Below are 27,963 nucleotides of genomic sequence, written 5' to 3' on the forward strand. Positions count from 1 at the left end.
CCGAGCTAATATCCAGCGGAATACCTTCTTCCAGCACCTTCTCCGGATCCTCACTCTCCCCGCTCCGCTTTCTCCATCTCTCCCAACGCCTTCCGTATCATCTCCTGCGTACTCTCCCTGGGAAACTCCAGTTGTGCCGCCTTCAGCCCGTCTTTCCAAATGCGCCATTTTTCCATACTAAAGCGCCGGCGTGGAGGCGGATCATCATCATCTCCATATTCCCGTCCGGTTTGACAATTCTCCCACACACGCTGGCCCGCATAGATATACCAGATACATGCAGTGCGCACGGCCTCCTCTATCAGCGGCCCTTTCTCGAATGCCGATCGGCACGAGTACAGAGCATACAGAGATACATCCATGGGGTGGCGGAGATGAGCTGCCATCGCAGTAAGCTGCGCCATAAAAGCATTCCGGTTCTCCCACTCCTGAAGCTTGCTTGGAGGATACTCCGTCTGGGGATCCTCATCGACCTGCCGGGCATATTCTGATAGAGTTAATCACGGGTTGATTGATGAGGGAAATAGACGTACCAGCTTTGAATCTGAACCCATACATATCAGCCAAGTATAATTCGAGGTATGGAAGCTCCGTCCATAGTTTCAGCTCGATCGCCGTGGGCGACTGGCCGGTAGCAGGATCGGTAAGGTCAACACGTTGAAGCTCAGCAATAAATTCAACGAGCTTGCGCTGTTTTGCAGGTGGTGTGAGATTTATGATCTCTACGAGCACGAGCATGGTGAACCATGTGTGGTTGCCATCGATTTCAGATGGGGATTCTTGTCCCTGGTGTAGGTTCTCGCGTACCCGAAGAAGCCGCTGGACTGCCTCAGTGGGTGAAACATCGGGATTCTGAAGCAAGTCATTAATGACTCGGAATTCTGGTCGCACAACGAGGTCTTCGCCGAACTCTTCCCTGATGGCCTCTTCCATGATGGTGGCTTTGAGATTCTGGAGGTAACAAAGTCCAAGACACACTTGGAGTGCTTTAAATAATGGGCGTGGGGTCCGGTTGGAAAGCGGTCAGCACTAATGAATTGATCAGCCAACCGTTTCGAAACCGAGATCGAGTTCAGCCTTCCATGTGAGTCACACAAACCAGATTTGTGGGGTCCCCCACTTTGCAAAGGATCAGGTTCCTACATCTGGCGGGTGATTTTCATACGAAAGGGTCCTGACATGTGCGGGAGATGCCGTTGCAGCCCCCAAGATGGCCCGGCCCCCACTTGGTAAGGAGATCCAGATGCACCGCTACCCGAATGTCGGCCTCTCATTCTGGTTTAGCAGGAAGCACTCTCATACTATTTGGCCCCATCATGGCCCCCATCACAGGAGTATAAATAGCTAAGCGACTTCGTATACTATATAGACTTCTGAGACACTTCTTGGGGGCTGGTACGCTCTTGGGGCTTCATGTTATCGTCCTCGGTAGCTCATGGTACGATGCAAACCACGTAACAGGGTATAAAGTTTGCCCTTTCGCATCATTGTTGTTGTCCTCATCTCGCCATCGGCTCAGTCACTCACTTAACAATCCCTTTCATACTTTGATTACAAGTCTTTCCTTCAAGCAAACCCCTAATTCAACACATTCATTCTATCCAATATGTACTTCAACTTCAAGCCCACCATTCTATTGGCCCTGGCCCTGACCGCGATTGCCAGCCCAATCGCTAACCCGACAGTCGATGAGGCCAACACCTTGGTCGCCCGCGCCGCTAGGAAAGATGTCGATTGCAATGGTAAAAGGTTTACCAAAGAAGACATTCATAATGCCATTGAACAATCCAAAGTGGTTGAAAAGGGCAGGGAGACAAACGCCAGGGCCTATGGCAAGTATCCAGCGGTATACGGCAATGGCGAGGGCCATTTTGGCTCCTCCAGCACCCTGTATGAGTATCCATTGGTCTCAGGAACTTATAGCGGAAGTAAGTTAACCCATTCCTGCTTCTGTCTTGCACTTTCTGGCTGTCCAGTGGCGCGTATTAGAGTAGGCGAGCACGCACTAACAAGATTGAAAATGTAACAGAGAAGACTGCCGGAGAACCGGGTAGCTACCGCGTCATCATGAACGAAAAGTACGTCTACCAGGGATCACTCTATCACATCGCTGGTGGCGGTTTCAAAAAGTGCACGAATCTTGAGGACACCCCTACCACAACAACTACTACCACCACTACTACTGCCAAGGCTACCACCACTGCTACCACCAAGGCTAGTAGTGGCAACACGAGTCACAGGTCCGGAAACAAGTCTGGCAGCAAGCCAGGTAAGAAGACTGGTAGCCACTAAAGCAATTCTGCTTCACTCCCTACGAAGGCGCAGGTGAAGGTCACGACAGTCAGACCATCGAGGAAGATGTCCCAACAGAGGATAGTGGGGATGTGGAAATAGCGGAGCTTACATACTCATGCGTCCTGTACTTTAGTTCTGTATGAATGAACCGTTGTATAATATCCCTACATAGACATACATCCACTGAGCTTTAGTGATATTCGAGAACAATAAATAGAGACACTTGTCCCAGTGAATGTTGACCTTCCATATAGAGCTTTATGTCAATGACGGTGGTAATATCTCGAGGGTTCTAGGTTTCTTACATTATGTCGAGCGCCCCAGATTCTGTATATTTATCTCTGACTATTTGAATACCGTACAATACATCCAATTACCGATTCACTACGTAACATTGTACTGTGAGTGAGTAATCATATTCAATCTCTTCACATGATTGCATTAGTTCATAGCAGGCAAGGTGCTAGCATGGACAAGCAAGAGAAAGATTCATAGTGATGCATCAGCTAGAGTAGCCAGATTACAAGTACCTTCTCTATTTTATCTATTCTAATTAGCTTAGGTATATGCTCATTATATTTTATAATCATGATTTAACTTTTTTCATAATCTTTCAGAATGGAAAATACTCAATTTCTGACAAATTTTACATCAGAATTATATACATCACAAATAGTTCTCTCTTATCTTACACAGATATCCCTGAGCTGAATGTGCTGTGCCCTTGGAAATCATATACATCCTATCCTTGAACAAAGTCTATCAGGATCATGGACGATTCAGTAGTAGTTTGATATTCTGGTCGTGCAAGATATTCTTTAGTGAAGTCTTCAATGTTGAGGGGTGGATTTGGGGGTGGAAGAAAGTAGAATCAGGACACGAGTCGATCAATTCCAAATGAAGGGCGTTGGGGCTGCAGGGAAAGCGGTCGGCACTAAGAAACTGACCAGACAACAACCGTATCCAACAGGCCACCTTCGCGCTCCTGGAGGGGAAACGAAACATCTGTTTTCTATATTAAGAATACGAACTGTGAGACAACCCCACATTATATAGGATCAAACCCCGCATATGATTAGCGATTCCCATAGGATAGGGTCCTAACGTGTGCGGGTGGCACCGTTGGCCCGTAAGCTGCAGCGTCAAAGATCGCCCGGCCCCCATTCCTCAGATGGATCTCAGTGCACCGGGATTCTACTAGTAGAGACGATCTTCGGTTTGGTCCAGTTGGCAGCAGACTAATCTCTTTTGGCCCCTTTTTGGCCCCCATGATGGGGATATACATAGCTAAGCGAGATTGTATACTGTATAGACAACTGAGACATTCCTTCGGGCCGAAAAGTGATTTTGAGGATTTAACCTCCTCAGCTATGTAGGTATATGGCAAGATAGAATCACAGAGAAGGGTATAAAGACTGGCTCTTGTAACCGCCGTTCTGGATTTCATCTCGCATTCAAGTCACTCACTCAACAATTCTCTCCTACTTTCAATACCAGTCTCTCATTCAGACAAACATCCGTCAACACATTCTTTCCAACTCAAACATTTTCTTTCCAGATAAGAACCCAAGTCATTATGCTTTTCAGTCTCAAGCCCACTCTCTTTCTAGCTCTGGCTCTCACTGCAGTTGCTAGCCCCATCGCCAACCCAACGGCCGATGAGCCTAGTACTCTTGTTGCCCGCGGCCGCGCGAAGATCAAAGATGTCAACTGCGGCGGAGAGATTTTAACCAAAACGGACATCAGCAACGCCATCAGAGAGTCCAAAAATCCCAGTGGTGGGATATATCCAAAGCCTTTCATGAACTACGATGGCTTCTTTGGTGCCTCCAATATGCAAGAGTATCCGTTGATCCCGGGTGGTACATATACGGGTAAGCTGCCCCAATTTTTCCTCTTCTTCAACTTTTCGTTCCGATATACGAGATTGTGCTAAGAAGAAACTTGAAGGAAATGGCGCACCGGGAAAGTACCGGGTTATCACGAATGGGAGTAACCAGTATGTGGGGTCGGTGTATCATCCTACGCTTACGGGCAATACTTTCAAGAAGTGCAATAATATTGCGGACAGTCCTACCACCACGACTACCACCACGACTACTACCAGGGCCACTACCACGGCTACTGCGAAGGCTACTACAAATGATAGTGGCAACTCCTCTGGCAACTCTGGCAACTCTGGCAACTCTGGCAACTCTGGCAACTCTGGCAACTCTGGCAACTCTGGCAACTCTGGCAACTCTGGCAACTCTGGCAACTCTGGCAACTCTGGCAACTCTGGCAATCGCTCTGGCAGCAAGTCCAGCAAGTCTAGCAAGAAGCCCAGTACCAAGACCGGTTCCCACTAGAGACGCACCATTTGCAGCGCTTATGACAGCAATACATTCTCATATAGGACTGTCTGCGCAACATCCAAGCACGCTAGGAGAAATGGAACTCCATTGCCGGAGGGAATGAAGGTTGGGTTTGTGGATCTTTAGGGCGATACCTGTATCATATGTATTGTATTGAACAATTAGTGGTGGTTGAGATATTTTCTGGAAGTTATACCGCCTCGTGTTAGTTAGTTATGCTACAAAGGAATAGAAGACAGCAATACACGGTGGCTACAGGTCGCGTGACCCTTCTTAAAGGGTCGCGTGACCCTTACCCACTCCATGTGATTAAAATAAGTATTAGTCATTAATAATAAATTGCATGATCTTTATAATTACTGTATTTTTCTACTGAATTTTAATTTTTCTTTTAATTCATAATTTATAGACTAATAGTAAGTAATTATTAAGTATTTATATATTATAGATTTCAAAGAGCTTCTATATATGAATCCTGATAAAGGATTTAATATATAAGAACTAGAGATATTTAAATATTTAATAATTACTTATCTAAAATTTTAATATTAATTAATTTTATATAGAATAATATAGTTCTAATATCTTTAATTTAAATTAAAACCTTACTACTTATATCTTCAAATTTTAAATATATTAATGATTTATCTGAGTATCTGATAACTTATTTTTAAAAATATATTTATATTATTTTAGTATTATAATAAACACAGGAGAAGATAGAACAGTTAATTTAAAAAGTAATATATAAATATTTAATAAATACTTTATAATTAGCTGACAAGAACTTCAGATTTAATATAATTAATAATTAATTAAAAATTAAAAATATCTAATCTTCTGTCCATTTTTTAAGTGTTTAATTAAATAATAGACTTGGAAATACTCTGGAATTTTAGCTTATAAATTTTTAAATTTAAAAATTACTTATTATTATTATATTTCTGTTAATAATGAATTCTGGAAGAAGATTTATATTAGCTACTAAAATTTTAAAATATTAGAAATAGATTTAAGTAAATAAAATACTTTTTTATAAATATTTTTTAAGTGATTAATAAGTACTTGTTAAGTATTTATTAATTAATTATATTTTATTTTCAGATACTATTATTCTCAAATAAAATATTTTAAAAAAAATTTAGCTTGTATTAATCAGCTATTAATATATAAATTAATTTTTAAAAAATACTTATAATTAGTAAGTTTTCAAAATTACTAATTATTTTCTAAGTATTTATTAAGTATTTAATAAATATTTACTTTTTTAAAGGGTTTACAGGGCAAAGTAACTCTATATATTAAATATATTAATAATAATTTTAATTTTCTTAAAAAATATTATCAAGATACTATTTAAGAAATAATAATCTTAAATTTTATTTTTCTAGAAAATCTATTTAATTATAATATTATTTTTTTTTGGAAGAATGTGGAAGTATAAAGTTATTAATAATAAGAAAAAAATAATATAATAAATATTTACTAATTATTTAAAAATTATTTTATAACTAGACAATAATTATTTATTAATTAATAAAAGATAAAGATTATTTCTAAGAATCTAGATAACTAAAATATCTATAATATAATATTATATTTAATATATTAATTTCTGTAGATATTAAATAATATCTATATTATTTATTTATATTATATAAAATTTATAAATATTTATCTTTACCACCAAATAAGCCACCAGAATGAATTTTATAAAGACTTAAATAAATTATTACTTAGATTAATAATTCTATAATAATAATAGATAACTACTTTTTAATTATTTTTTAATTACTTGTTAACTGCTTCTTAATTATTTATTAATTATTTTATAATATAATTTTTAAGAAATTTACAGCTTGAAAAGTTCTGCAGAAAATATTAAGTTTTTATTCTTATTAAAATATATATTAGTTTTTATAATAAAGATTATATTTTTATAATTTTTTATAAATAATATTTATTTACATATCCAAGCAGGTAAGAAATTAATGGATTAATTTATTTATAAAATACTAATTTATTTATTAAGATATTTTATTATTTATAATTACTTGGTAAATACTTGGTAAATACTTATAAAATACTTAAAATTATATTTAAGAATATTATTATAATTTATAGAATATTATGGTTCTATGTAATTTTAAAAAATTAGTTTAATTATTTTTAATTTTTTTATTATTTGAGATTAATATATCTTTCAAAAAATTATAATTAAAAATAATAAATAAGATTTTTTTTATAATTTTTTTACCAGATCAGTGCAAGAGTAAGTATTTTATAAATAATTATTAATTATCTAGAAAGTATTTATTAATTATTTATAAAATAATTATTTTTTTCTAGATTTTTACTTTACAGGATATAACTGATGGCTATTATTTATTTTTTTAAAAAATATTTAATTTATTTATAAAGATTACTAGGTAATAATTTTAATTTTAATTTATTTATAGTACTGATGTCCAAGGAATTATTTTTAATATAAATTTTAAATAATATATTAATAGATTAATTACTTCTAAACTACTTATAAAATACTTATTAATTATTTATTAACTACTTAAGACTTGATTGATATTTACAGGAAATTAATTCTGATTATTATATTATAGAATAACAGCTTTTATATTTAATTATTTTTTATTAAATTTATTTTTAATATATAATTTTAAAAGTCCTTGGGCCAGGATCTTAAGAAAATAAAACTTAAAATTAAATAATAAGTCTTCTTAATTATATAAGTACAGAAGATTATAATAAATATATTAATTTTCTTAAAGATAAGTATTTATCAGATACTTAGTAAGTATTTATTAATTATTTAATTAAATAATAAAAATAAGAATATCTGTAACTAAATTAAATAAAAAAAAATCTTATAATTAAAGCAGAATTAGTTTAAGTATACTCATTTATTAAGCTATATATATAGATTTAATTATAAAAATATATTAATATAATTAAATAATTATATTAAAAATTTTATATTATAGGAAAGTTCTTGATCCTAGTTAAAGTAGTAAAAAAGTAAGTATTTTATAAATAATTATTAACTATTTGGAAAATACTTATTAATTATTTAATAATTTTACTAAGCTGGATAAAGAAGATATTATTTAATAATAAAATTATAATAATTTAAATATTTATTATTCTTATTATACTGCTAGTATAGAATCTTTTTTTTATTATATTTAATAAAATTAATTTTAATTATTTATCAGGTACTTAGTAACTACTTAACTAATTTATAATAAAGAAAAAAATTAAAAATATTAATATTTTTCTGGTTCTAGTATAGAGCAAGATTATTCTAGAATTTAATTTATATAATCTTCTTTAAGAGTATTTTTATAATCTGAAGAAATTAGATATATTAATTTAATTATTTAATAATTATTTTATAACTGCTTACTAAATATTTAAAAGTATTATTTCTAAAGATTTATAATATATTATTTTAAATAATATTATTAATTTAGAGCAGAGACGCCAGGAACTTGAATTATAAAAATTAAAAATAAAAATTAAAAAATAAAAAAAAGTTTAAAAGTAGAAGCTTAAGAATAAGATATAAAAGCTAGATTTAATTAAATAATATAAATAATTTTAAAATCTAGATTAATCTAGCTAATATAAATATTTATTAATTATTTTATAATTACTTATTAAATACTTGATATTTTTTTAAATATTTTAAATATATATCTTTATCTATAAGCTATAATATATATATATATATATATATATTCTGTATAATATATTTACTACAGTTTTAATAAATTATTTTTTTAAATAATTATTAATTATTTATTAATTAATTATTTATATATAAAGCAGAAGGCCCAGCCTAATTAAAATCTAGATATAAATTAATTAAAAAGTAATTATTAACTATTTATAAACTACTTTTTAACTAGTTTATAATTGATTAAAGTCTTTATTTTAATATAAACTTCTTCTTAGATTTTTTCTCAGACTTCTCCTCAGACTTATCTTACTTTTTTTTATATTTATTTTACTTTTTCTCAGATTATTTAATTTTTTTTTATTATTTTCAGTATTATTCTTTTACTAATTATTAATTTATAATTATAGAATCTGAGATTCTAGATCTCTATAATTAAATTATAAAAAATATATATATATCTATATATTTTTATAATAATCTTTTATAATTTGATAAAGACTGTAGAGTAAGAAAAAATCTATATTTTTAATTTCAGTATATATCTTAGTAATATAATAATTCTAAATATTTAGTAAGTAATTGCTAACTAATTAAAAAGTAATTTTTAAATAATTATTAAATATTTATTTTTTTATCCTGACAGAGGGGCAGAGGAGAATAAGATTTATTAAAATTTAATTTTTTAAGAAAGCTAGATGCTAAGGTTTAATTAATAGAAATAATAATCTTAGATTTTAAAGTAATTTCAGGTAAAAAAAGCTGCTATTCTATAGTAAAGTTATTAAATAATTATTTATATTATTCTTTTAAGTAGTTAGTAAGTAGTTAATAAATAATTAATAAATAATTTACTTATTAACAGTATTATTGATCTGTTTTTATAAAACTTATTTTTTTTATTACTAGCCTTAGTAATAAAATTCTTATAGATTTATAAATATAAGTATAAATTATTAATAAATAAATATTACTTTTTCTTAAATAGTTAATAAATAATTAGTAAGTAGTTAATAAATAATTAAAATAAATTTATAATTTTTTTTAAATATTTCTCCATCCTGCAGAAGATCTCTTTATAATAAATTTTATATTTAAAATTATTATTTTAAATAATTAACAAGTAATTAGTAATTATTTTACAAGTATATAAATAAGATTTTATTAAAATAATACTAATCTAGATAAAGATAAAAAGCACCAGCTAGCCAGCAGTCATGGTATATAAATATTAGTTATAATATCTTTATTTTTATTAAAAAATTAGCTTAAAATTACTTTACCCTTATATTAAGTAGTTATAAACTACTTAGAAAATAGTTATAAACTACTCAGAAAGTAATTAAACTTATATTTTATTTCAGTTCGGCCATGGTAGTTAGTAGTAATGGTATATTAGTAATAATAAGAGAAAGAAAAGAAATAATACAATTTAAAATTATTATTATAGGTGATGCGACAGTCACATGATCTATAAGTATTTACTAAGCCATTTTGGGTCGCGCCAGTGAATTAACAACCATCCCTCACCTGCACCCACCAATACACGTAACTAAATCTATGTTGACCAGCCTGAGCAACTATTAGTTCCATTTGAGTTATTTAACCGTCTCCTGGATCTCCATGATTGGTATTCTCCACGCCTGCTGGGGATATATGTTTATTTTTATTTTATTTATTTATTTATTTATTTATTTATTTATTTATTTATTTATTTATTTATTTATTTATTTATTTATTTATTTATTTATTTATTTATTTATTTATTTATTTATTTATTTATTTATTTATTTATTTTATTTTATTTCATTTCATTTTATTTATTTTTTTAAGCAAACGCCAGATAAAAAGAAAGGACCTCCGGAGAACTTCGTCACGGTTGCACCTAACGCTGAGTTCCGCACCACTTTATCCTAATGATACAATGAACGGTTGCTCTCCCTTGAAGACACCCTGGTGTCAATATAAGCGCAGCAGTGAATGCGATTGATACTCTGGGATATATAGTTACTGGTACGAGACAGGAGATCATCAAGCGTTTACGGGTGGGGTTAACTGGTTCTTGACGGTAGATGGAAGTGGCCAAAAGGAGGAACGTTGGAAGACAAATATTAGCTAGAGTAGCTTCTAGCATAGATGCTTTCCTTATCAAATATTCTTTCTAGTTAGAACATACTGGTACTAGTTAATTAATGTAACTGCAACTCAGCCCGCTCGCATATAATAGAGTCAATATTAGTCAGTTTTCTTTCTTTCTTTCTTTCTTTTTTTATGTAAAGCCTACGAAGGAGGCAAGCATTTACATCTAGTCCTCTGGTATCCTATTACTACCTCCAGTCATATGAATAGTATGTGGCTGTACTCTACACAGCTCGTTATAAGCTTGATGCAGCATAGTCTGCGATTTTACACCCTGATTTAATATCTACTCAGACTCATGCTACAATAAAAACTCGCGAAATGATTCGTCTACAGACACAGTCTCAATCACCTATAATGTACACATAATATCACACAATCATACTACTTACACAGCCAATCTCACCTTACACGGATATCCTTGAGCCGGATGCGCCGCGCCCTTGGCAACCATATATGCCCTCTCTCCAAACATAGTCCGTACTGCGCCAGCCGCCGGGTTCTCACGATCCCACTCCTCATACTGACTATCAAAATCAAACTCCCGCACCAACATAGCCAGAGTAATCTTAATAGCCAACATAGCCATGTTTTGCCCCACACAGTCTCGTGCACCACGCTCAAAGGGCCGCCATCCGCCCGTCGGGGGGTAGAGCTCATGCCCCGGCTCAACAAGCCAGCGATCGGGGACAAACTCGTGCGCATGGGGCCAGTACCCTGGGTTCCGTTGGATAGCAGTATGCACGATCCAGACGGCGCAGTCATCTACAGGGAAGGTCCGTCCATCGGTGCTGTGGGTGTCGGTAAGAGAAATGCCCGGACGACCCCATCGGATGCCGTTTGCTGGGGGGAAGAGACGGAGTGCTTCCTTGATGACAGCGGTGGTGTAGGACAATTGGTTGATCTTTTCGGGGTGTTCCCTGATCTGTGTTGCGACGGTCGTGGTATCGGGGCCGAATATTTGTTCGTGTTCCTGGCGGATCTTGCCGAGGGTGTCGGGGTATTTGGAGAGGAGGTAGAGGCAGTAGATAATAGTTACGGCGGTTGAGTCGTGTCCGACGAAGAGGAAGAGGCGAATTTGGATGATGGCCCAGGATTTGAATTCGGGGTCTAGGGTCGAGATCTGGGTTTGGCTTGCGGGTCGGTTCTTCATGTATTCGGCGATCACGATGTCCATGATGGATTTACCGCGGGTCTTGGAAGTTTGCTCGTGTTGTAAATATTCTTGGTAGCGTTTTTCAAGTTCCAGGCCGATGTGGTGGTCCATGATCTGGCTATTCCGCCATTGACGGTACAGTCGGTGGACGTTCCAGCGTCGCAAGGGGTTATTCTCTCCTTCTCGACCGCATTCCAGCTCAATGGTGCTACGCATTGCGGCAGCGATGGGATTGTGGCCGGTTGGTAGTTGAAGCGAGTGTTCCTGGTGGTTTGTCAGTGACTGTAATCGCCAGACATGTTCACTATACTTATTCTTACAGTGCGACATTGCCGACTACATCCATCATATAGTTACAAGCAAGATCGTCCATGGAGAATGTATCGCCCTTCTTGGCATGCTCTCGAAGAATTTCAACATAGATCTCTGCTTCCTCTAGGATGTAGTCTACATGCCCTAGCACGGCTGCCATGCTAAAACCGTGGTTGAACAGATCGCGATCACGCTTCCACACTGCACCATTGGTCGTGAAAAAATTATCTCCACCCGCCATTGGGTTGATAAATCCTGCCAGGAGGTCGGTTGGCTTCGTCAGATTGTAGGTCTGACAGGCCTGCACGGCGAGTGGCGGAGTGGTGCAGACGAACATTGGATACATGAATGGCCAAACATCAATATAGAAGCCGTTTTGCAGTCCTGGGTACTCCATAGAGAGGATAGCGAACGACTGAGATTGCATGGCATCACTGGGACACTTCTTGGCAAGACCGGGCATAATTCGCAGATGTCCGAAGATAGGGTCCCAGGGAGGCATTGGCTATAGACTGTTAGTAAAGACCATAAATCCAAGAGGTGTTCACATACCATTCCTTGTTTCCTGAGACGATACATGTACAGTCGGGTCTTCACCATCTTGTAGAAGACTGTGGTGAGGCCAACCACGGCCAGTGTGATGGCGATACGGGCGCCGAGGCCTTCCCGTTGGAAGTTAGAACCTTGCATTGGGGCGCAAAGCTTATGCTGCGGGAAGGGGTAAAAAAGCTGGGAGATTAAAGGAAGAGAGTGCCGGAGGAAAGAAAACAGATTGGGGGACGCGGGATATTAAAGAAGGAGCAGATCAGGGGATGGGAAATTAAAAAGAAGCCAGCTGATTCACTGGCTAGTAAAGTGCCACTAACCGGGGTGTGTGTTTTAGTGGCAGTTCTAGGGCTTCACGGCGTAGTTACAGTTGCAGGGAAGGGGCACAGCCCGTATGGTAAGGAACTTACGGTACTTAGCGGTATCAACCTTGCGCAACCAAGGCTGGTTCCCCAACATGACACCAGGGAATGTAGTATACTCTATACATGTGACTACAACCAGGCGCCACAGGATATGTGTCTTCCCGGGAATACCCCAGTCCGGATTGATGCGATTCACCATCTGCTTTATTGCGCAGGGTCGAGATTGTCCGCAAGGATCATCCCGCAGTCAACGAAGCTTCAAGTCGTACCGTCTGGTTACCCCAGCTCTGGGTATCACGTCTCCAGTATGGTAGAAGCCGGAGCGAAGACAAAAAGTGAAACGCAAGAAAGAGTTCCAAACCATTGTTCCCTATATGCAATTACTATGGGGGTCGTCTGATCACAGAGGTTGCCCTGGCAGGGTTGTCGAGAACCATGCCTCGTTCGAATCAATCCTCGAAGCTGCCCTTTAAAGCGCCTGCGAGACACATCTGTTGACCTAACACGGACCTCCTGACTATTACCTCTGAGTATACAAGCATCAGAAAGAATGCGGCCGCAAGACTATGCGGGATGAATCCCTCGGGATTCTTTCATCGTGGGTATCTTCGGTTCATGTGCTTCTAATGCACACCTAACGCCTAGTCCAGATTTCTATCTCGATCCTCCTAGCCCCGGCAGTCTTGGGGGTGCTTATACGACTCTTCATTCGATTCCGCGTGCACCGGCAGCGACTCTCCGTGGATGACTGGCTGCTTGTGCTGGCCCTTTGCTTCCTGCTGGCCAGTATCATCATCATGTATCGCAAGGTGATAGACCCAATGTATCTCCTCATAGCAATGGAACTTGGAATGAAAGACATCGCTATTCCGGCTGATATTATTGGAGTGGGAAATGTCTACCATGTGTGGAACTCAGTTTGCCTGACAGTCTCTTGGTGTGCTTTCGGAGCCGTCAAACTCAGCTTTCTTTTTTTCTTCAAGAAGCTTATCGATCGAATCAGAGCCTGGCAGATCTACTGGTGGGCGATAACTATTTACACATGTGCCGTTCTAGCTTACGGCTCCTTGATCTTTTTTCTTAGTTGCCCCTATTACTACGACATCAGGCAATGTGAGCATGATTCCATCATGGGCTGGATTTAGTGCTTATTGGAGACAGTTACTTGCTCAGTTGGGTCCAAGAAGGGTAAGGTCGTGACAGAATCCATAAGCCTTATGGCGCTGGATACCGTGGGAGACTTTCTGAGTTAGTCTGGCAGAATATCCACAACTTTCAAAGCTAACATATGTTAGTTCTCGCAATCCCCGTCAACATAATCTGGAAAATCCGAGTCCGATGGACTCAAAGGATCGTTCTGGCAATGTCGCTCTGCCTTACAGTTGTCATGATTGTACTTTCGATAGTCAGAGTTTCCGGGCTTCTCTACCACGATATAGTCGACGCCATTTGGGAAACATACTGGCAGTTTCTGAGTGCTGAAGTCGGGGTATTCCTAGCGGCGGCAGTATCATTTCGCTCCTTCTTTGTAGCGCAGAATCGATCGCACAGGCCTCCTCCCTTCTCAGTCAAAAGGTTCCTCCGGGAGTCCTTTTCATCTCACAGACATCGCCAGCCAGATTCTATGTCAAGCACTTGGTTACATGGCTATGGTTCCGAGCTGGAAATTCTAGCCAGTCGCTCTAGCACACGAGAACTTGGCGTCCAGCAGGCCGGAGCACATGTGGATGTTGAAGCGAACTCGACACATTGAACTAGCACCGCATGGTATACCACTCCGGACCGATTCTTTGTGAGACGCCATATCAGCGCATGTGGAGCATGAGAAATACCTGGAAAGCTCTCAGTACGCTTTTCGATAGCAACGAATATGGGTTGTCAAACCGGGGAGCCATGCACTTAGCCAAATTAAACCCTTACTTTTCTGAGCAATTTTCGTCTTTCATCTACTTCACATGGATAAATTCCATCAGATGCTACAGCTGGTGCTACCGTAAGTAATCTGTTGCATTCTAAATGCATGAGAAATAGCCATGTGGTGTATGTGTTCCATGGGAAAGAGTCCTGTTGCGATTGGGGAAGTTCGGAGCACTAAGGGATCAGTGACGGTAACCTGGCTCGCGGCTCACTCTGTCGTTCCTGTCAACCCCGCTCGGCTTGGTCGATCCCTTCCCTGGGTGGCATCATGATCATGACGCTGCTAGACAGGGCTATTTAATTTTTACACCATGGAGATGCCCCACGTTTCACTTGATTTCCATAAGCCCCCACTGGCTGGTAGTGGAGTGGCCAGCCGATTCCACAGTTGAAAACGACTGGCAGGGGGCGATAACTCGAGCTCTAAGAAGCCAAGTTAAAGAGACCCCATGATTCCCACAGGTTGACTGGCAATCTCAGCAGCATTAAGTTTGTCTTCACTGCACCTGGTATGCTTCTACCCGGACCCATCATGCAATGGCATACCTTACAATGCACGAAATAATTGTTGCTTTGAGCTGCCTCTGCCTCTCCCTTCTCCTATTCACCGCCTCCGCTGCTGCCCCTCCTTACGTGTCACGCCAGGCCGTCGTTTTCTGCTTTCTACTCTCAGTTCCCTTCACCGTTGGCTATTGCGTCATATTTTTGGTTCAGTTGGTAGCAATGTCATTAAGACACGCTGTAGGTCAGTTACTGCCGAAACATCTATCCACAGATCCATTTGCCATCCACTCCGCCTCGTTGCACGCAACATAAGTCAGGGCTGACGCTGGGGAGGCTGATGAACAGTTTTTTCGGAGAGGTTACAGGCATCTGTGCGACATGCATGTATCTCCAAGTGCGCGATCTTAGACAGAGAGGGGGATGGTTTGTCGTTGGAAACATACTCTTGCCCGACAAAGTAACAGACGGACTGGAATAGACGGTACACAAGGCAGTGTGGCGAGGTTGGACAAGGAAACAAAACCTGCTATGGATACGCCCCCTAGGACAAGGATAATTGATGTGCAACTTACAAGGGCACCTAGAGCAGTCTCCATGATAGGGGAAGTAATACATACCCGGTCAAGCAGGAAAGTATAACATCAATAAGCACTAGTGGCAGGAGTGGTGTAGCACCGGGCCTGCTCTTCCTGCAAATCGAACTGCCATGGTCACTAACTCAAGAATAACGGCGCACAACTCACATGGGTACCTAGATCAATCACTACAGTAGGGAAAAGCATGCATACCCTGTCAACCGGGAAAATATAACGTCGAAACCAGCACTAGCGACAGCAACCGTGTAGCGACTTCAGTTATCCTACCTGCAGACGCTTCTAGGTTAACGGGTGTAATGGAAAAACTTCCAAAGCTCGCCATCATGCACTCCGAAACAGCCCTAATTCATAACCTGTCACCATTTTTCTCGATAGCATATTAGCACGACTCACTAAGAGCAGGATTAGGAGCCTTTGACTGTAACCTACAGCTCCGATCGAGTTCTAGCGTTGCTTGTACCCATAACCAACTGGTCACTAATAGCCAAGTAACAACTAATCACAGTGCAGTAGGTTATCGCTCTATTGTCCAAGGTACGACCTGGCTACCAAAATGAGATCGGTGGCTGGCAATCCTCTAATGATCCTTTCAATAGAAACGTCGATTGGAGCTTTGCAATATGAAACCCCCGCTGATGCTACGGTACCCATCGGTTGGTTCCCAGTACATGGAAAACTGAGTATATTCTGATCCAGTCCAAGTAAGGAGAAAGATTACACTCTTTCACATAGCTGGGAAAGTGTCGTACTCTCCCTTGAGGCCCTTTTCCGCACGCCCAGGATGGCTATGTATTTTGTGCACCTGTCTATAGTATATAAGTGGTGGATTGACGACCGGTTGGGGGCTCTCGCTATGATACATTTCCAAGATCATTCCAATCATTGTACATTACAATCCACACTTAATCATTACTCATCGTCCCGCATATTTGCGAGCTTCTGCCGTTTTCATCATGAACCTTACAGAAGTTTACATCACATATCTCGTCACTATTGCTGCTATCGGATTTTGTCTGGTGAAATATTTGTTTGGCATACACGCGCTACATAATCAGCCTAAAGTCAAACGAGGCCTAAAGATTCCCCCTTTGGTGCCGTCCCTGATCCCGCTATTAGGAATGCTCCCATTCAAGATTATGTGGAGCCCTCGAGACTTTGTTCTCTCAGCAAAGTATGGCTACCTCACATTCAATGGCAATTGTGGCTTATGGCGCCTAGAAATCTCTTGTGGAATTCCCAACCCGTTCGCGCACGGATCTTCACGCAAACCTTCTACATCTTCCAAGGCGCGGAAACTATCAGATCTATCGTCAACAAACGCAGCCTTTCTTTGTTTCCCATACATGTTATCCTCCTTCGCCGCGTGTTTGGCCTTCCAGCAAGCGCGTCATGGATCTATGCCCAGGATAACTCCGGCGGGTTACCCAAACCGTATCCAGAAAGCAATGTTAAGCCGCAGAACCGGATTGAATATGCGGTTCGACGTACTAACCATCGCTTACTGGTTGGGTCAGGCTTCGCACCTTTAGTCAAGAGGTTTCAAACTGTCCTGACAGATCGCTTGCAGTCCCTTTCTATCGGTGGTCATTGGGTCAAATGGGACGATTTTGCTGAGTTGATTAATCACGAGTTCACTGCCTCATTCCTGGACTCGCTGTGCGAGATGTACTTGATGCAAGAGCACCCAGACTTTGTCATCAATTTATTTACCCTTCACGACAACATTTGGAAGATGTTCATTGGAATGCCGCGGTTCCTGGCACCACAGGTTTATGCCGCACGGGACGCAGCGCTTGCCGCCCTGAAGGACTGGAATACATGGGCACGAGAACGTTCTGATGCCGCAGCAGGCACATCAGAGGGCGATGACCCATTTTGGGCCTCTCAGTACTGGCGCGACCGCATCGATGCTTTTCAGCAGATTAATGGGTTTGATGCGAATATTATTGCCATTCATGATCTGGCGGTGATCTGGGGGTACGTTAAGGCTGATTCTGTATTCCCGATGCTCTACTTATTAGGCTGGCTGAAAATTGTCTAGAATGAGCATCAATGGAGTCAACACCTCCTTATGGGCCTGTCTGGAAGCATTCAAAGACCAAGAACTACTTGAACGCGTTCGGGCCGAGGCTCGCGCCTGTTTGATTTCGAATTCAGACCTTAAATTCGACATCGATCGTCTCCTACGCCAACCAGTCTTGCAGGCCATCTATGCCGAGACTCTTCGTCTGCGGATCAATGGCTTTTTTGTCTGGTACCAGTCCCGTGGCAATCTGGACGTAGATGGATGGCTCATTCCCAACAAGAATTGGATTCTCACCACTCCCATGGTGGGCCATATGGATCCCGGTATCTGGTGCACGGGTCCGGATGCCGATCATCCTGTGCAGGAGTTCTGGGTGGGTAGGTGGTTGAAGTATACAGATGATGGCTATACACTAGTATTCTCGACCGAGATGGCTAAGGGCGCGTGGATGCCCTATGGGGGTGGTTTTCATATTTGTCCCGGGAGGTACTTTGCCAAAACAATGATTATTCTTGGGGTGGCGTTAATGACGACGATGTATGATTGTGAAGTGTTGGCTGGCGAGACGAATATGCGGATGAGCATGCGTACTTTTGGGTTCGGGACTGCTGGCCCGGTTGGAAAGGTGCCGGTTCGCATTCGAAGGAGGTAACTTCGGTTATTGTCGAACAGCTCTGGAATTTTTTTGGATTGGCTATTTTTTTCGTTTCTGCTTGGATATCCTCGTTCTTTTCTTAATGCTTGTTCGACTTCTCTGTCACTGTTATCACTTTTGTTTTCTTATTCCTTCATTGGGAAGGCAGGCGGATTACCCCTTACCGGGGGGGTGGTTGATTACTCCAGTTTCTATCGGTTCAATGGCATCTTGCGATATACTAATATGACCCGAGCTAAAATCAGTTGCCTGATCAGATAGCTTAGACGCTGTCGTGCTGACTAGCTAGCCGCTCTTCCACCTATTCGCCATTGTAACCCAATAATGGGAATAATGGGAAGCTTGGACACTGCGTTGGGGTCCGAAGCTTAGGGTGGGGAAGGGGTATGGAAGACAAAGACTGATAGGGAATAGAAAAAGGAAAGTGGGATTAAGGGATGAATATGATAGGCATTGGAAAAGCCGTTTGTGTCACTGGCGAATATTTAGTTGGGGTAAGTAAGGGTGCCTAAGATTGTAACTAGCAGGGATTAGATGCCAACGCAGGGCGCTAAGTGGTCGTTTCTAGGGTTAATACCCAGGCCAGTGCAGGGAATAAGAACAGCCTGTATTGTAAGATATCGGTAACAGCCTTGCGCTTACCTTGTGGGTGTTATAACATGGAGCATTAACTCTGGCTAAGCACTAAGACGGTCTGAAGCGCGGGAAGGAGTTTCCGACGCCAGTAATTGACGTTGCGCCCTCAGATGGATCTATCCGCGTTCACGGGAACGGGTGATAGACATGAGATGTCCGTGCGAGCCACGAGCTCCCAGCCATGACTTCGGGAAACACCGATGCTTATCACAACTGAGGTCGTTCTCAGGACAAAAAAAGTCGCTGTCTCGTGACGCTAGGGTCGTAATTCCCTCTGGATAGGGATAAGGAAGCTGTCTTGACGAGCGCCGTCTGTCAAGACGCACCCGTGACTGTTAGTGCATGCGGGTATTTCACCGACCGGGACGGCATGCGAAGCCAACCAGCGCCATCATACACTTACTCCAACAGCCATCTCCAAGCCTCACAAGCGAACTTGAATTTTAGTTGGCAAAATTCTCTACACTTACATACTCCGTGTACGACGTGGAAAAAATCACGCGGGAGCTATTTCTCTGCGACTAACATTCACTAGCTGATTGGCTGCGCCAAGCAATCCAAGGCTAAGAAAATGGTTGACTTAGTCGAACAGTATAAATCTAACTACATGATTTTGTTGTATCAAAATCATCCGCTAATGAATGAGAGTATTTCTCCAACCGAAATCAGCTAGTTACAAGATAACACCAAGTTGTTGAAGTTACTCAGGGCTTCAACGATGAACTAACCAGATGGCTGTGATGCTCATGCTGACAAATTGACCGGTCTTTTCCCCACAGTGACCCAGTTTTCATCGACGATGGGCTGCAACCTTCTGTAATGTCATCAAGCCTCCATCTCCAACTAAACTATGTAAAGCCTCTGGTTTGCAATGGAGTCATCACGGGAGGGGAGAAGCAGGGCAAAATCTCGTGGTAAATATACCACCAAAGCGTGCGAAGAATGCCGTCGGCGACGAGCTAAGGTAATACCTCGAAGTAGAGAACAATCATCACCTAGCTCATTATGGTACGATCGCTAATCCTTCTAGTGTGACGGGGTAAAACCATCATGCTCCAGATGCCTTCAGTGGAATGTTTCATGTCAATATTCAGGCACTGAAGATGGGCGCCGACCGGCTTCTAAGTCGTACGTCCTACTCCTTAGGCAGCGTATCGAATCGCTGGAGAAGCTGCTAGACCAGCACGGTATCAACACCATAGATCATGGTTCACAGACTCCTGGAAAAGGCTTGGATAGCTTCTTGGTAAATGGAACAATAGACGAGACATGCTCCGCGATGGATAGCCTATGTGAATCTCTCAAAGGCCAACTATCGCTGGACGAGTCATTGAACTTTGACAAAGATGGGGAGATGCGGTACTTCGGGCCTACCAGTGGGCGACTGGGATTCCAGGACCTTCCGTCGAGCGGTGGAAACCGAGAAACTTCACAACATGACCCCCAGGCGGATGCTGCGCTCAATAGCATCGATGATTACCTCGATCTGACAGCACCTAGTCCAATGATCGACGAAATCCCTATCTCTCTGCAGAACGAGCTCATTAATCTTTACTTTACATGGGAACAACCATGGTATCCCATTGTCGACGAGACTCTATTCAGGGAGAGCATGAGCTCTCTGGGAAAATACTGGAGTCCACTGCTTCACTACTCTATTCTCGCTTTAGGCTCTCGATATTCCGATAGCTTGCAAGTCCGATTAGATTCCAATGACTCAAACTCAGCCGGTCTGGAGTTCCTCTCCCGAGCGAAGAGTCTTCTACACTTAGAGATGGAAAATCCTACTCTTGTCACTATTCAGGCTCTAGGAGTCATTGGCATGGTCTACTTTGTGGGTTCTCTGTTTCAAATGCAATCAGAACTTGTGACTTATGATGGCGAATAGGCAATCGGCAAAGATGCCGCTGGATGGCTACACCATGGCATGGCGGACCGACTGTGTCTTGACATGGGCTTGAACATGGATCCGGCAGGGTTTGCAGGCACGGTCACTATATCAGCCAGAGAGGCACGCTTGAGAAGGCAGATTTATTGGACACTGTATTGTCATGACAAGCTTTCCGCTACTTATACGGGGCGGATATGCTCGATGCTCGTCAGTTCTCTTGTGCCGTCCTCCTTTTCTCGCTAACAGCGCGCAGGATCAGCAAGGTGCTGTCGAGTTACCATCAGATATGGACGATCCCGCGGAGACCGTGGAGACACCTGCGGAGATCCGAAAAATAGTGGCCCCTCTGCAAAGAGCACTGATCGGAATCTGTAAAATCACCGAGAACATCCTACTCTCAATGTAAGTATCATCCCAACTACATTAACAACGTTCTGACCAAGAAAGGTGGGGCCCCAAGCCACTCGTGAAGGGGACGGAGCGGCCGGAATTTCTTGAATCCAACCTTCTCGCACTAAAATCTTGGTTCTACGATCTTCCTCAGCACCTCAGGATCGACCGTCCCAACCCTGTGCCTCAGGCATATACCCTTCATATGGTATATCATACGACGAAGATTCTACTTGCCAAACCGTTCCTAATGGACCCTTGCTACTACGACTCGCCTGATACAAAGACTAAGACGATGGAGAAGGCTCAAACCGTATGCAGGGACTCCGCTAAGACAATGTGTGTGGTGGCTCAGAAATATTGCCGGACATTTGGCAATTTCCAACGTAGTCCAATTTCAGCCATGCATTGCACGCTATCAGCAGCTCGGGTCATTCTGGAGGAGCCAAACTGTCCGTCTAAGCGCAACCAGCTGCGAATATGTCTTGCTGCACTTGATGGACTGTCTAAGTCTTGGCATCCCGCACGACATATTGCGAATAATCTGAGAAGGCTTTGTCCCATGCTGCCGAGCGAGGTGTCACCTGAGGATGGTAACATCACTGCGGTTGACCTTGACATCCATGATCCTGCACAAAATGCCTTCGACCTGTTTGGCACTACTAATAACGGGGCTATTCCGGAGCTGCATGATATGCTCGGTACTGATCTCGCAGCTTGGAGCCAGCTACCAGACGACTACGGATACTTTGACTTGTTGAATCAGGCCACATGGGACCATGCATGGTAGTTAGCATTGTATACACGCCCTTCGATTATAATAAGCCGCATGGTTCAGCCACCTTTCCGAAATTTCTGGTCACAGACTATTTTGGATCATGCGCCACCACCTCAATCTCAACCCTCATATCATCCTCCCCCAACCTCGTCACGCCCACACATGTCCACAGGGGCTCATGATTCGGCATATACTTCTTAAAGTTCCTGACCATGGCATCCAGCGCTTCGTTGTTAATGGGGACATGGTACGAGTTCACGCGGAAGACCTGCTCCCACCCTTTGCCGCCAGCGTTCTTCAGATTCAGCTCGACGTTCTTGAAAGCTTGATCGATCTGCGCGTTGATCTCTTTATAGAACTCCCCAGTGTTTGGGTCCCAGCCGCCTGTAATGGTTAATCATTGATCCCAGTGTCCGTATATGCAATAAGTCGGAATACCTTGTCCAGAGCATTCAATGCGATCACCTATGCGCACGGCTTGGCTATATTTGAACTTTTGCTGGTTCCTTTTTCCAACTCCCTCGTAGTTATAATAGGTGAGGTGAGACATTTCGAAGGATTAGTAGATAGAGTAGTAAACTTGAGGGTACAGCTGATGGTTACGGTTTTTGTGCTGCTGGTTGGTGAAGTTCCTTATATGTCTTCGCTGCAGCGGAATATACTTTCCGTTTGATGCAACCGCCACATGGTGGGGAGATTACAATCTTACTATTACGCAACACCACTATACAACTGTTGAGCTAATTACTGGCTTAGCAAAACAATGCACACTCTATTATCCATGCTTCAATACATTGAACAATGCCATAGGTAAGTCCTTAACAGTTTCTTGCAGACTACTGGTCCCCACCTGTCAAACCATCTTATCTTATCGCCTGCTGACTCATCACATCCGCTGCATCCGATCGACATCATCACTCGATCCAGACCATCGCAATAGGGGTCCAGGGGATTTTTCTCCTGACCATTCCCACTGAACCATAATGATTACTAGATAACCCCGATTTCCCAGTGGTGCACCACACCATGCACACCAACACAGGAATAAAGCGCAAACCCCTACCCCAGACCACCTCCCCGGACGGCACCATCCGCGGCGTCATAACGGTATCGCCTTCGCAAACACCACCGCCACAACCATGCGTATCCTCCAAACAGCAACTACAAGTCCACCAACAACCACTATCACCACGTCCTCATCGCCCTCCACCACCCTACACACCACCCCTCCCTGTCCGCTCTGCAACCACCCCCAATGAGCCATCCTATCCAAGTCGTACCCCCTCCCCCCTCCCACCACCACCACCACCCCCTCCTCGCTCCGCAACAACCCCAACAGGCCCCTCCACCGCCCAAAAGGCCTACAACGAAGCCACCCACTTCCTCGGCGGCCTCATAACGCACCCCACAAGCAGCACGAAACACACCACCATCCTGCGGCACTCTTCCGGCATTGTCTTCTACCGCGGCAGCACCACCTCCGTCACCATCTCCATCTTCTCCGACGCCCCCCTCCCACCAACCCGCACCCTCTACCTCCAAAGCAAAGGCTGGAGCGGCAAAACCGGCATGAAAACCAAAGCATTCCTCGGCCTCACCGACTCCTGGCTAAACGTCACCCCGACGCTCCCCGTGCATGTGCAGCAAGTTGACCCGGTCGATGAGCGCGCCTGGCAGCGCGACATTGGCAAGTTTCGCAAGAAGGCGACGGGGCGCGAGAGACAGCATGTGCTGCGCGAGACGATGGTTGTGAGGATCCCTGTGGAGGCGGGGGACGGGTACTTCCAGCTTGTGCTTTGCGGGGACGGAGAGAATAGGAGGAAGGTTATGTGCTATAGTCCGGTGTTTCGGGTTTTGTCGACCAGTTTGAGTCCTAGTTCGTGTAGGGGGGCTAGTTTGTCGACTATGCCGTTGGAGGTCGGGGCTATGGTGCTGGGTATGTATGTTCAGACTGCGGCTGAGGCGGTCGTGGCGCCGGTTACGGCCGCGGTGCAGAGTAAGGTGCAGCCGTATCAGCCGAGTTGGGTGACGCAGACGGCGGCGGAGACGGCCGTCTCGGTTAGTGGGGTTGGGGATAGGGTTGGGTCAGTGTTGGGGGTTGGTGGGGATGATGATGATGATGGGGGAGGGAGTGGGAGTGGTAATGGGTTGAGGGATGTGCAGGCCGGGTATCAGCTTGCGTTGGAGGAGGGGCCGAAGGCGCCGTTCCCCGTGGACCTTACAGCGAGAGTGGAGGCCGGGGATAGTGATGGGCTTCGGTTTAGGGTTGGTAAGGTACCTGATATGGTACTGGATCGGTATCGGGGGTTTTTCTTTGGGTGGGCGAGAGTTGAGGGTGTTGAGGCGACAGCGGAGAGAGGGCCAGGTTCGGCCTCAGGAACGTGGCAGGGCGTCGTGTTCTCGATTGTATACTTTGATCCGATACAACAGGAGCGAGTCAATCTCTCCCGCGCTATGCAGAAGATCACGACTGTCCGCTTCATTGATGAACCTGCTGTGCCGGTACGAGCTCAAATAAAGCTTCAAATCCGGATCATGGGGTTTCTGCGCCCGGATGTACCTCCGCCCAGAGGCCAGACTGAAAAGGATCTCATAGCTGCGCGGGAGGCAGCAGCTGAGGCAGCCATGTTAGCCGATGCATGCGATGCGTCATATGCGCAGAGCATTCTCGAACATCCTGCTTGGGCAGCGGATAGGCCCTTCTCGGGGACAAGAGGTATAGTCACCAACGGAGCGAGTGGAAGTGGAAGTGGAGGCTGGATGGATAGAACTAGAGAAGGTGTGGAGAACGTCAAGTATCGAGGGCAGAAGCTGGCGGAGAAGGTTCCCTTGCATTGGATCGGGGTTAGGGCTCCGACGGATGAGGCAAGGGATAAGCAGATTGCCGTGAATGGGTTTTATATCGTTCGGGGGTGATGGCTGTATATATATTCTTGTACATTACTTAACGTGTATAAATTAATCGGAGGTGGATGTTAATTGTGATCATAGTGATTGAAATTAGTATGATTTCGAATACCAATCGTATGGCTAAGGTTGAATGGTCTGCTTGGGCATGAGGCACATGCTATACAGCAAGGCCTAGAACAGACAAGCTTCCGTTTCCCTGTTCCTGTCATTCACAAATGGTGTCATCTATCAGACCATCGACTGAACCATGCGTTAATGCTGATCAATGTTCGGTGGCGGTGCAGCTGTTGACGGTGGACCACGGGCCCGAAACTATACCTGAAAGGGAAAACAGGGTGTTCGATCCACTCAAGCTTTGGAGTGGACCGTTCGAAGTCCCTGTTGAGTTCATGAAAATGAGAGTGCGCTCCGTGTGTTTCGGTTTCTCGCTTGTGGCCATCTATGCCTCGGCTAGGCTGTCTTTCGATCGCTGTCTAGGCTGTGAATGAATGTTCGCTTATGACTGTGTTATGCCATGGTGCCTTATGATGTGGTAGTGAATGTTGAGATTTTCGGACAATTAACACAGTGTAGGGATAGGCTTTTACTTGAGTTTAACTGAGTCACATGAGGCCTGTGGTAGTTTTAGTTGGGAGTCTAGTCAGCCCTGTCGTAATGGAGGAGGGAGTTGATTTGGGTACAGTGGGAAGCAGATCGATCTGACCTGTCTCAAGTCGGTGAAAGACAGAGAAAGCCATACATCTGTGAAAGCCAAGTAATGAGTAAAAAATTCATTGTCGAAGACCCTTGCCCAGAATTCAGCCCCCACATCCGGTCATAGGCAGCAATGAAATCAACTTTCAGTGTCTATCATACAAGCATCAGTTACCCATGACGACATACATTATAGTGTATACACACTTCTCACATCAGCCAGTTCAAGCGAAAAGTCTTATCCCTACTTAGCTTCCTGTATGTTTCAGGGAAAAGTGAGCCCGCGAAGCGCCGTGAAAGAGCTTGTAGGCACAGAAGCAGTGGGGCTGTGTAGGCAACTCCTGTCAGCCCTAAGTCAGTCCCGCCCATGGAACAGCCATCAGAGCTCTCCTCTGCACCAATCGATCCGCCGCCCTTGGACTGCGCCACTTGGTGCCTGACTCGCGCTTACTGGGCTAGGTTAGCGGGGTCTCAGGCAGCCCGTCCCCCAACCCCGCACAGCCACAGCTTTCCCGCTTAAGTAGTCAACACTCTTCCTTGATCGTTTCTTTGCTTTTCTCTCCTCCTTCACTCCAGCATCTCTAATACATCCCTCCATCTTCTCTAGCCGCCAACAAACACAGTTAGACCCCACGATGGCAGCTCAAGAGTACTTCGGTGGCAGCAGTGCCACCCCCGCCAACCCTGATCGCCGTCAGCAGAACCCCTCTCCCTGGTCATCCCCAGCCGTCGACACTCCCAGCTCCACCGGATACGGCTCGTATCCCCCCTCCGTCGAGAACGGCCACGACCGATACGGCGCCTCTTCTCCTTATCCCCCTCAGGGCGCTGGAGGCTACAACAGACCTTACAGCCCATACCAGCAGCCGTCCCCTCAGCCCGGCTACCAGAACCCTGAATACTCATCTTACGGTGGACGCCCACCTTACCCACAGTACGAGCAGCCTTCACATTACGGCCAGCCTCCCTCCGAGTCGAGGCCCTACCCGCCTTACCCTCAGCACGAAGGCTACGCCTCCCACCAGCAACCTCCTCCATACTCTCCTGAGTCGTCCACCGACCCCGCCGCCGCCGGCGAAGGCGAGAAGGGTATCATGGGCGCCCTCGCAGGCGGAGCAGCTGGTGGTTTCGCAGGACATAAGGTCAACCACGGTTTTCTCGGCACCATCGGTGGAGCTATGATGGGCTCCGTGGCCGAAGACGCAGTGAAGAAGCACAAGGAGAAGAAAGAGCACGAGGAAGAAGAGCGCCGTCGCGAGGAAGAACGTCGCAGAATGGAAGAACAGCGTCGTAGGGAAGAACAATACAGGATGTCTCAGCAGCAGCACCAGTACCACCACAGACCTCCTCCCCATCACGGCGCGCCTCTGCGCGGAAACTTCTCCGCTTCGGCTCGGGATATCCGCCTCGAAAGTCACCACGATCTGGTGGCTGCTTGTGGACGGGTGTCTGGGGAGCTGCAGCTCTCAGTACTTCCGCTGAACAGTGTGTTGGCTAATCACTGGGGAAAGTTTGCGTGGGAGCGGAATGGAAACTTTGCGGCGTCTGCTAGGAATGTTCGCTTGGTCGATGGGGGCCGTGTGCTGGAGGCGGAGTTGGCGGATGGCAATGACGGATGGAATCGGACCTGGATTCGTCTGGATGAGAGAATTACGAACCAGAATGGTCAGCTGATGTTCCTGGATTAGATGGTGATTCGTGACTTTCTGAGAGCGTTTTCTTACGTTGAATGAAGAGTTCTTAATACCCACGCTTTGACTGACGTGGTGATCTGCACTGGCTGGACTGGTATCCTTTCTTCAGTTGTCTGCTCGATTGCTTTTAGCGCAGTTGAAATTGCGTCGTTATTCACAATGGAATAGTATTTACTCCATTGATCTTCTCATTGTATTGATTCGTTGTCCCAACAACATCGTCCTAGACCATATTACTCTTTCCCAAAACGTCCTATGCTGGGGACCTCACAGGTCTCCAATCTTATACCATGTCCCTTCACATCACAACATGCCTAGATCCCATCGTGAAGCACCCCAGAATACATTCTTCCCGCTCATCTGGCATCCCGCAAGGGATCAAGCCACCCGTGGTGGGGTCTCCAGCCTTAAT

At 43.3% G+C, this 27,963-nt stretch overlaps 11 protein-coding genes across 11 annotated transcripts; 7 read left to right on the top strand and 4 right to left on the bottom strand.

The window, feature by feature from the left end:
• Positions 1–50: 50 nt before the first annotated feature.
• On the bottom strand, positions 51–933 carry AKAW2_81157A (DUF3632 domain-containing protein; the record flags this gene model as incomplete). The annotated part of the gene is made up of 2 exons (XM_041682258.1): positions 51–487; positions 534–933. The coding sequence occupies 2 exons, from the start codon at positions 931–933 to the stop codon at positions 51–53; spliced, it is 837 nt and encodes a 278-aa protein (XP_041549118.1).
• Positions 934–1,606: 673 nt separating this feature from the next.
• On the top strand, positions 1,607–2,292 carry AKAW2_81158S (uncharacterized protein; the record flags this gene model as incomplete). The annotated part of the gene is made up of 2 exons (XM_041682259.1): positions 1,607–1,928; positions 2,030–2,292. 2 exons carry the CDS (start codon positions 1,607–1,609, stop codon positions 2,290–2,292), a joined length of 585 nt encoding a protein of 194 aa, XP_041549119.1.
• Positions 2,293–3,871: 1,579 nt separating this feature from the next.
• On the top strand, positions 3,872–4,643 carry AKAW2_81159S (uncharacterized protein; the record flags this gene model as incomplete). The annotated part of the gene is made up of 2 exons (XM_041682260.1): positions 3,872–4,169; positions 4,246–4,643. The coding sequence occupies 2 exons, from the start codon at positions 3,872–3,874 to the stop codon at positions 4,641–4,643; spliced, it is 696 nt and encodes a 231-aa protein (XP_041549120.1).
• A 6,227-nt stretch (positions 4,644–10,870) lies between these two features.
• On the bottom strand, positions 10,871–11,854 carry AKAW2_81160A (uncharacterized protein; the record flags this gene model as incomplete). The annotated part of the gene is made up of 1 exon (XM_041682261.1): positions 10,871–11,854. The coding sequence occupies one exon, from the start codon at positions 11,852–11,854 to the stop codon at positions 10,871–10,873; it is 984 nt and encodes a 327-aa protein (XP_041549121.1).
• A 100-nt stretch (positions 11,855–11,954) lies between these two features.
• On the bottom strand, positions 11,955–12,640 carry AKAW2_81161A (uncharacterized protein; the record flags this gene model as incomplete). The annotated part of the gene is made up of 2 exons (XM_041682262.1): positions 11,955–12,455; positions 12,503–12,640. 2 exons carry the CDS (start codon positions 12,638–12,640, stop codon positions 11,955–11,957), a joined length of 639 nt encoding a protein of 212 aa, XP_041549122.1.
• A 1,438-nt stretch (positions 12,641–14,078) lies between these two features.
• On the top strand, positions 14,079–14,614 carry AKAW2_81162S (uncharacterized protein; the record flags this gene model as incomplete). Its single annotated transcript, XM_041682263.1, has 2 exons — positions 14,079–14,109; positions 14,157–14,614. 2 exons carry the CDS (start codon positions 14,079–14,081, stop codon positions 14,612–14,614), a joined length of 489 nt encoding a protein of 162 aa, XP_041549123.1.
• A 2,217-nt stretch (positions 14,615–16,831) lies between these two features.
• On the top strand, positions 16,832–18,556 carry AKAW2_81163S (uncharacterized protein; the record flags this gene model as incomplete). Its single annotated transcript, XM_041682264.1, has 3 exons — positions 16,832–17,049; positions 17,097–17,855; positions 17,920–18,556. The coding sequence occupies 3 exons, from the start codon at positions 16,832–16,834 to the stop codon at positions 18,554–18,556; spliced, it is 1,614 nt and encodes a 537-aa protein (XP_041549124.1).
• Positions 18,557–20,066: 1,510 nt separating this feature from the next.
• Positions 20,067–22,266, top strand: AKAW2_81164S (uncharacterized protein; the record flags this gene model as incomplete). Its single annotated transcript, XM_041682265.1, has 5 exons — positions 20,067–20,159; positions 20,226–21,029; positions 21,084–21,293; positions 21,340–21,488; positions 21,534–22,266. The coding sequence occupies 5 exons, from the start codon at positions 20,067–20,069 to the stop codon at positions 22,264–22,266; spliced, it is 1,989 nt and encodes a 662-aa protein (XP_041549125.1).
• Positions 22,267–22,342: 76 nt separating this feature from the next.
• Positions 22,343–22,804, bottom strand: AKAW2_81165A (RidA family protein; the record flags this gene model as incomplete). The annotated part of the gene is made up of 2 exons (XM_041682266.1): positions 22,343–22,638; positions 22,693–22,804. The coding sequence occupies 2 exons, from the start codon at positions 22,802–22,804 to the stop codon at positions 22,343–22,345; spliced, it is 408 nt and encodes a 135-aa protein (XP_041549126.1).
• Positions 22,805–23,280: 476 nt separating this feature from the next.
• Positions 23,281–25,170, top strand: AKAW2_81166S (LipA and NB-ARC domain protein; the record flags this gene model as incomplete). The annotated part of the gene is made up of 1 exon (XM_041682268.1): positions 23,281–25,170. One exon carries the CDS (start codon positions 23,281–23,283, stop codon positions 25,168–25,170), a length of 1,890 nt encoding a protein of 629 aa, XP_041549127.1.
• A 1,322-nt stretch (positions 25,171–26,492) lies between these two features.
• Positions 26,493–27,545, top strand: AKAW2_81167S (putative glutamine-serine-proline rich protein; the record flags this gene model as incomplete). The annotated part of the gene is made up of 1 exon (XM_041682269.1): positions 26,493–27,545. One exon carries the CDS (start codon positions 26,493–26,495, stop codon positions 27,543–27,545), a length of 1,053 nt encoding a protein of 350 aa, XP_041549128.1.
• Between the last annotated feature and the right edge of the window lie 418 nt (positions 27,546–27,963).

Source organism: Aspergillus luchuensis, chromosome 8 (assembly GCF_016861625.1).
Source record: "Aspergillus luchuensis IFO 4308 DNA, chromosome 8, nearly complete sequence".
Classification (NCBI taxonomy): Eukaryota; Fungi; Ascomycota; class Eurotiomycetes; order Eurotiales; family Aspergillaceae; genus Aspergillus; species Aspergillus luchuensis.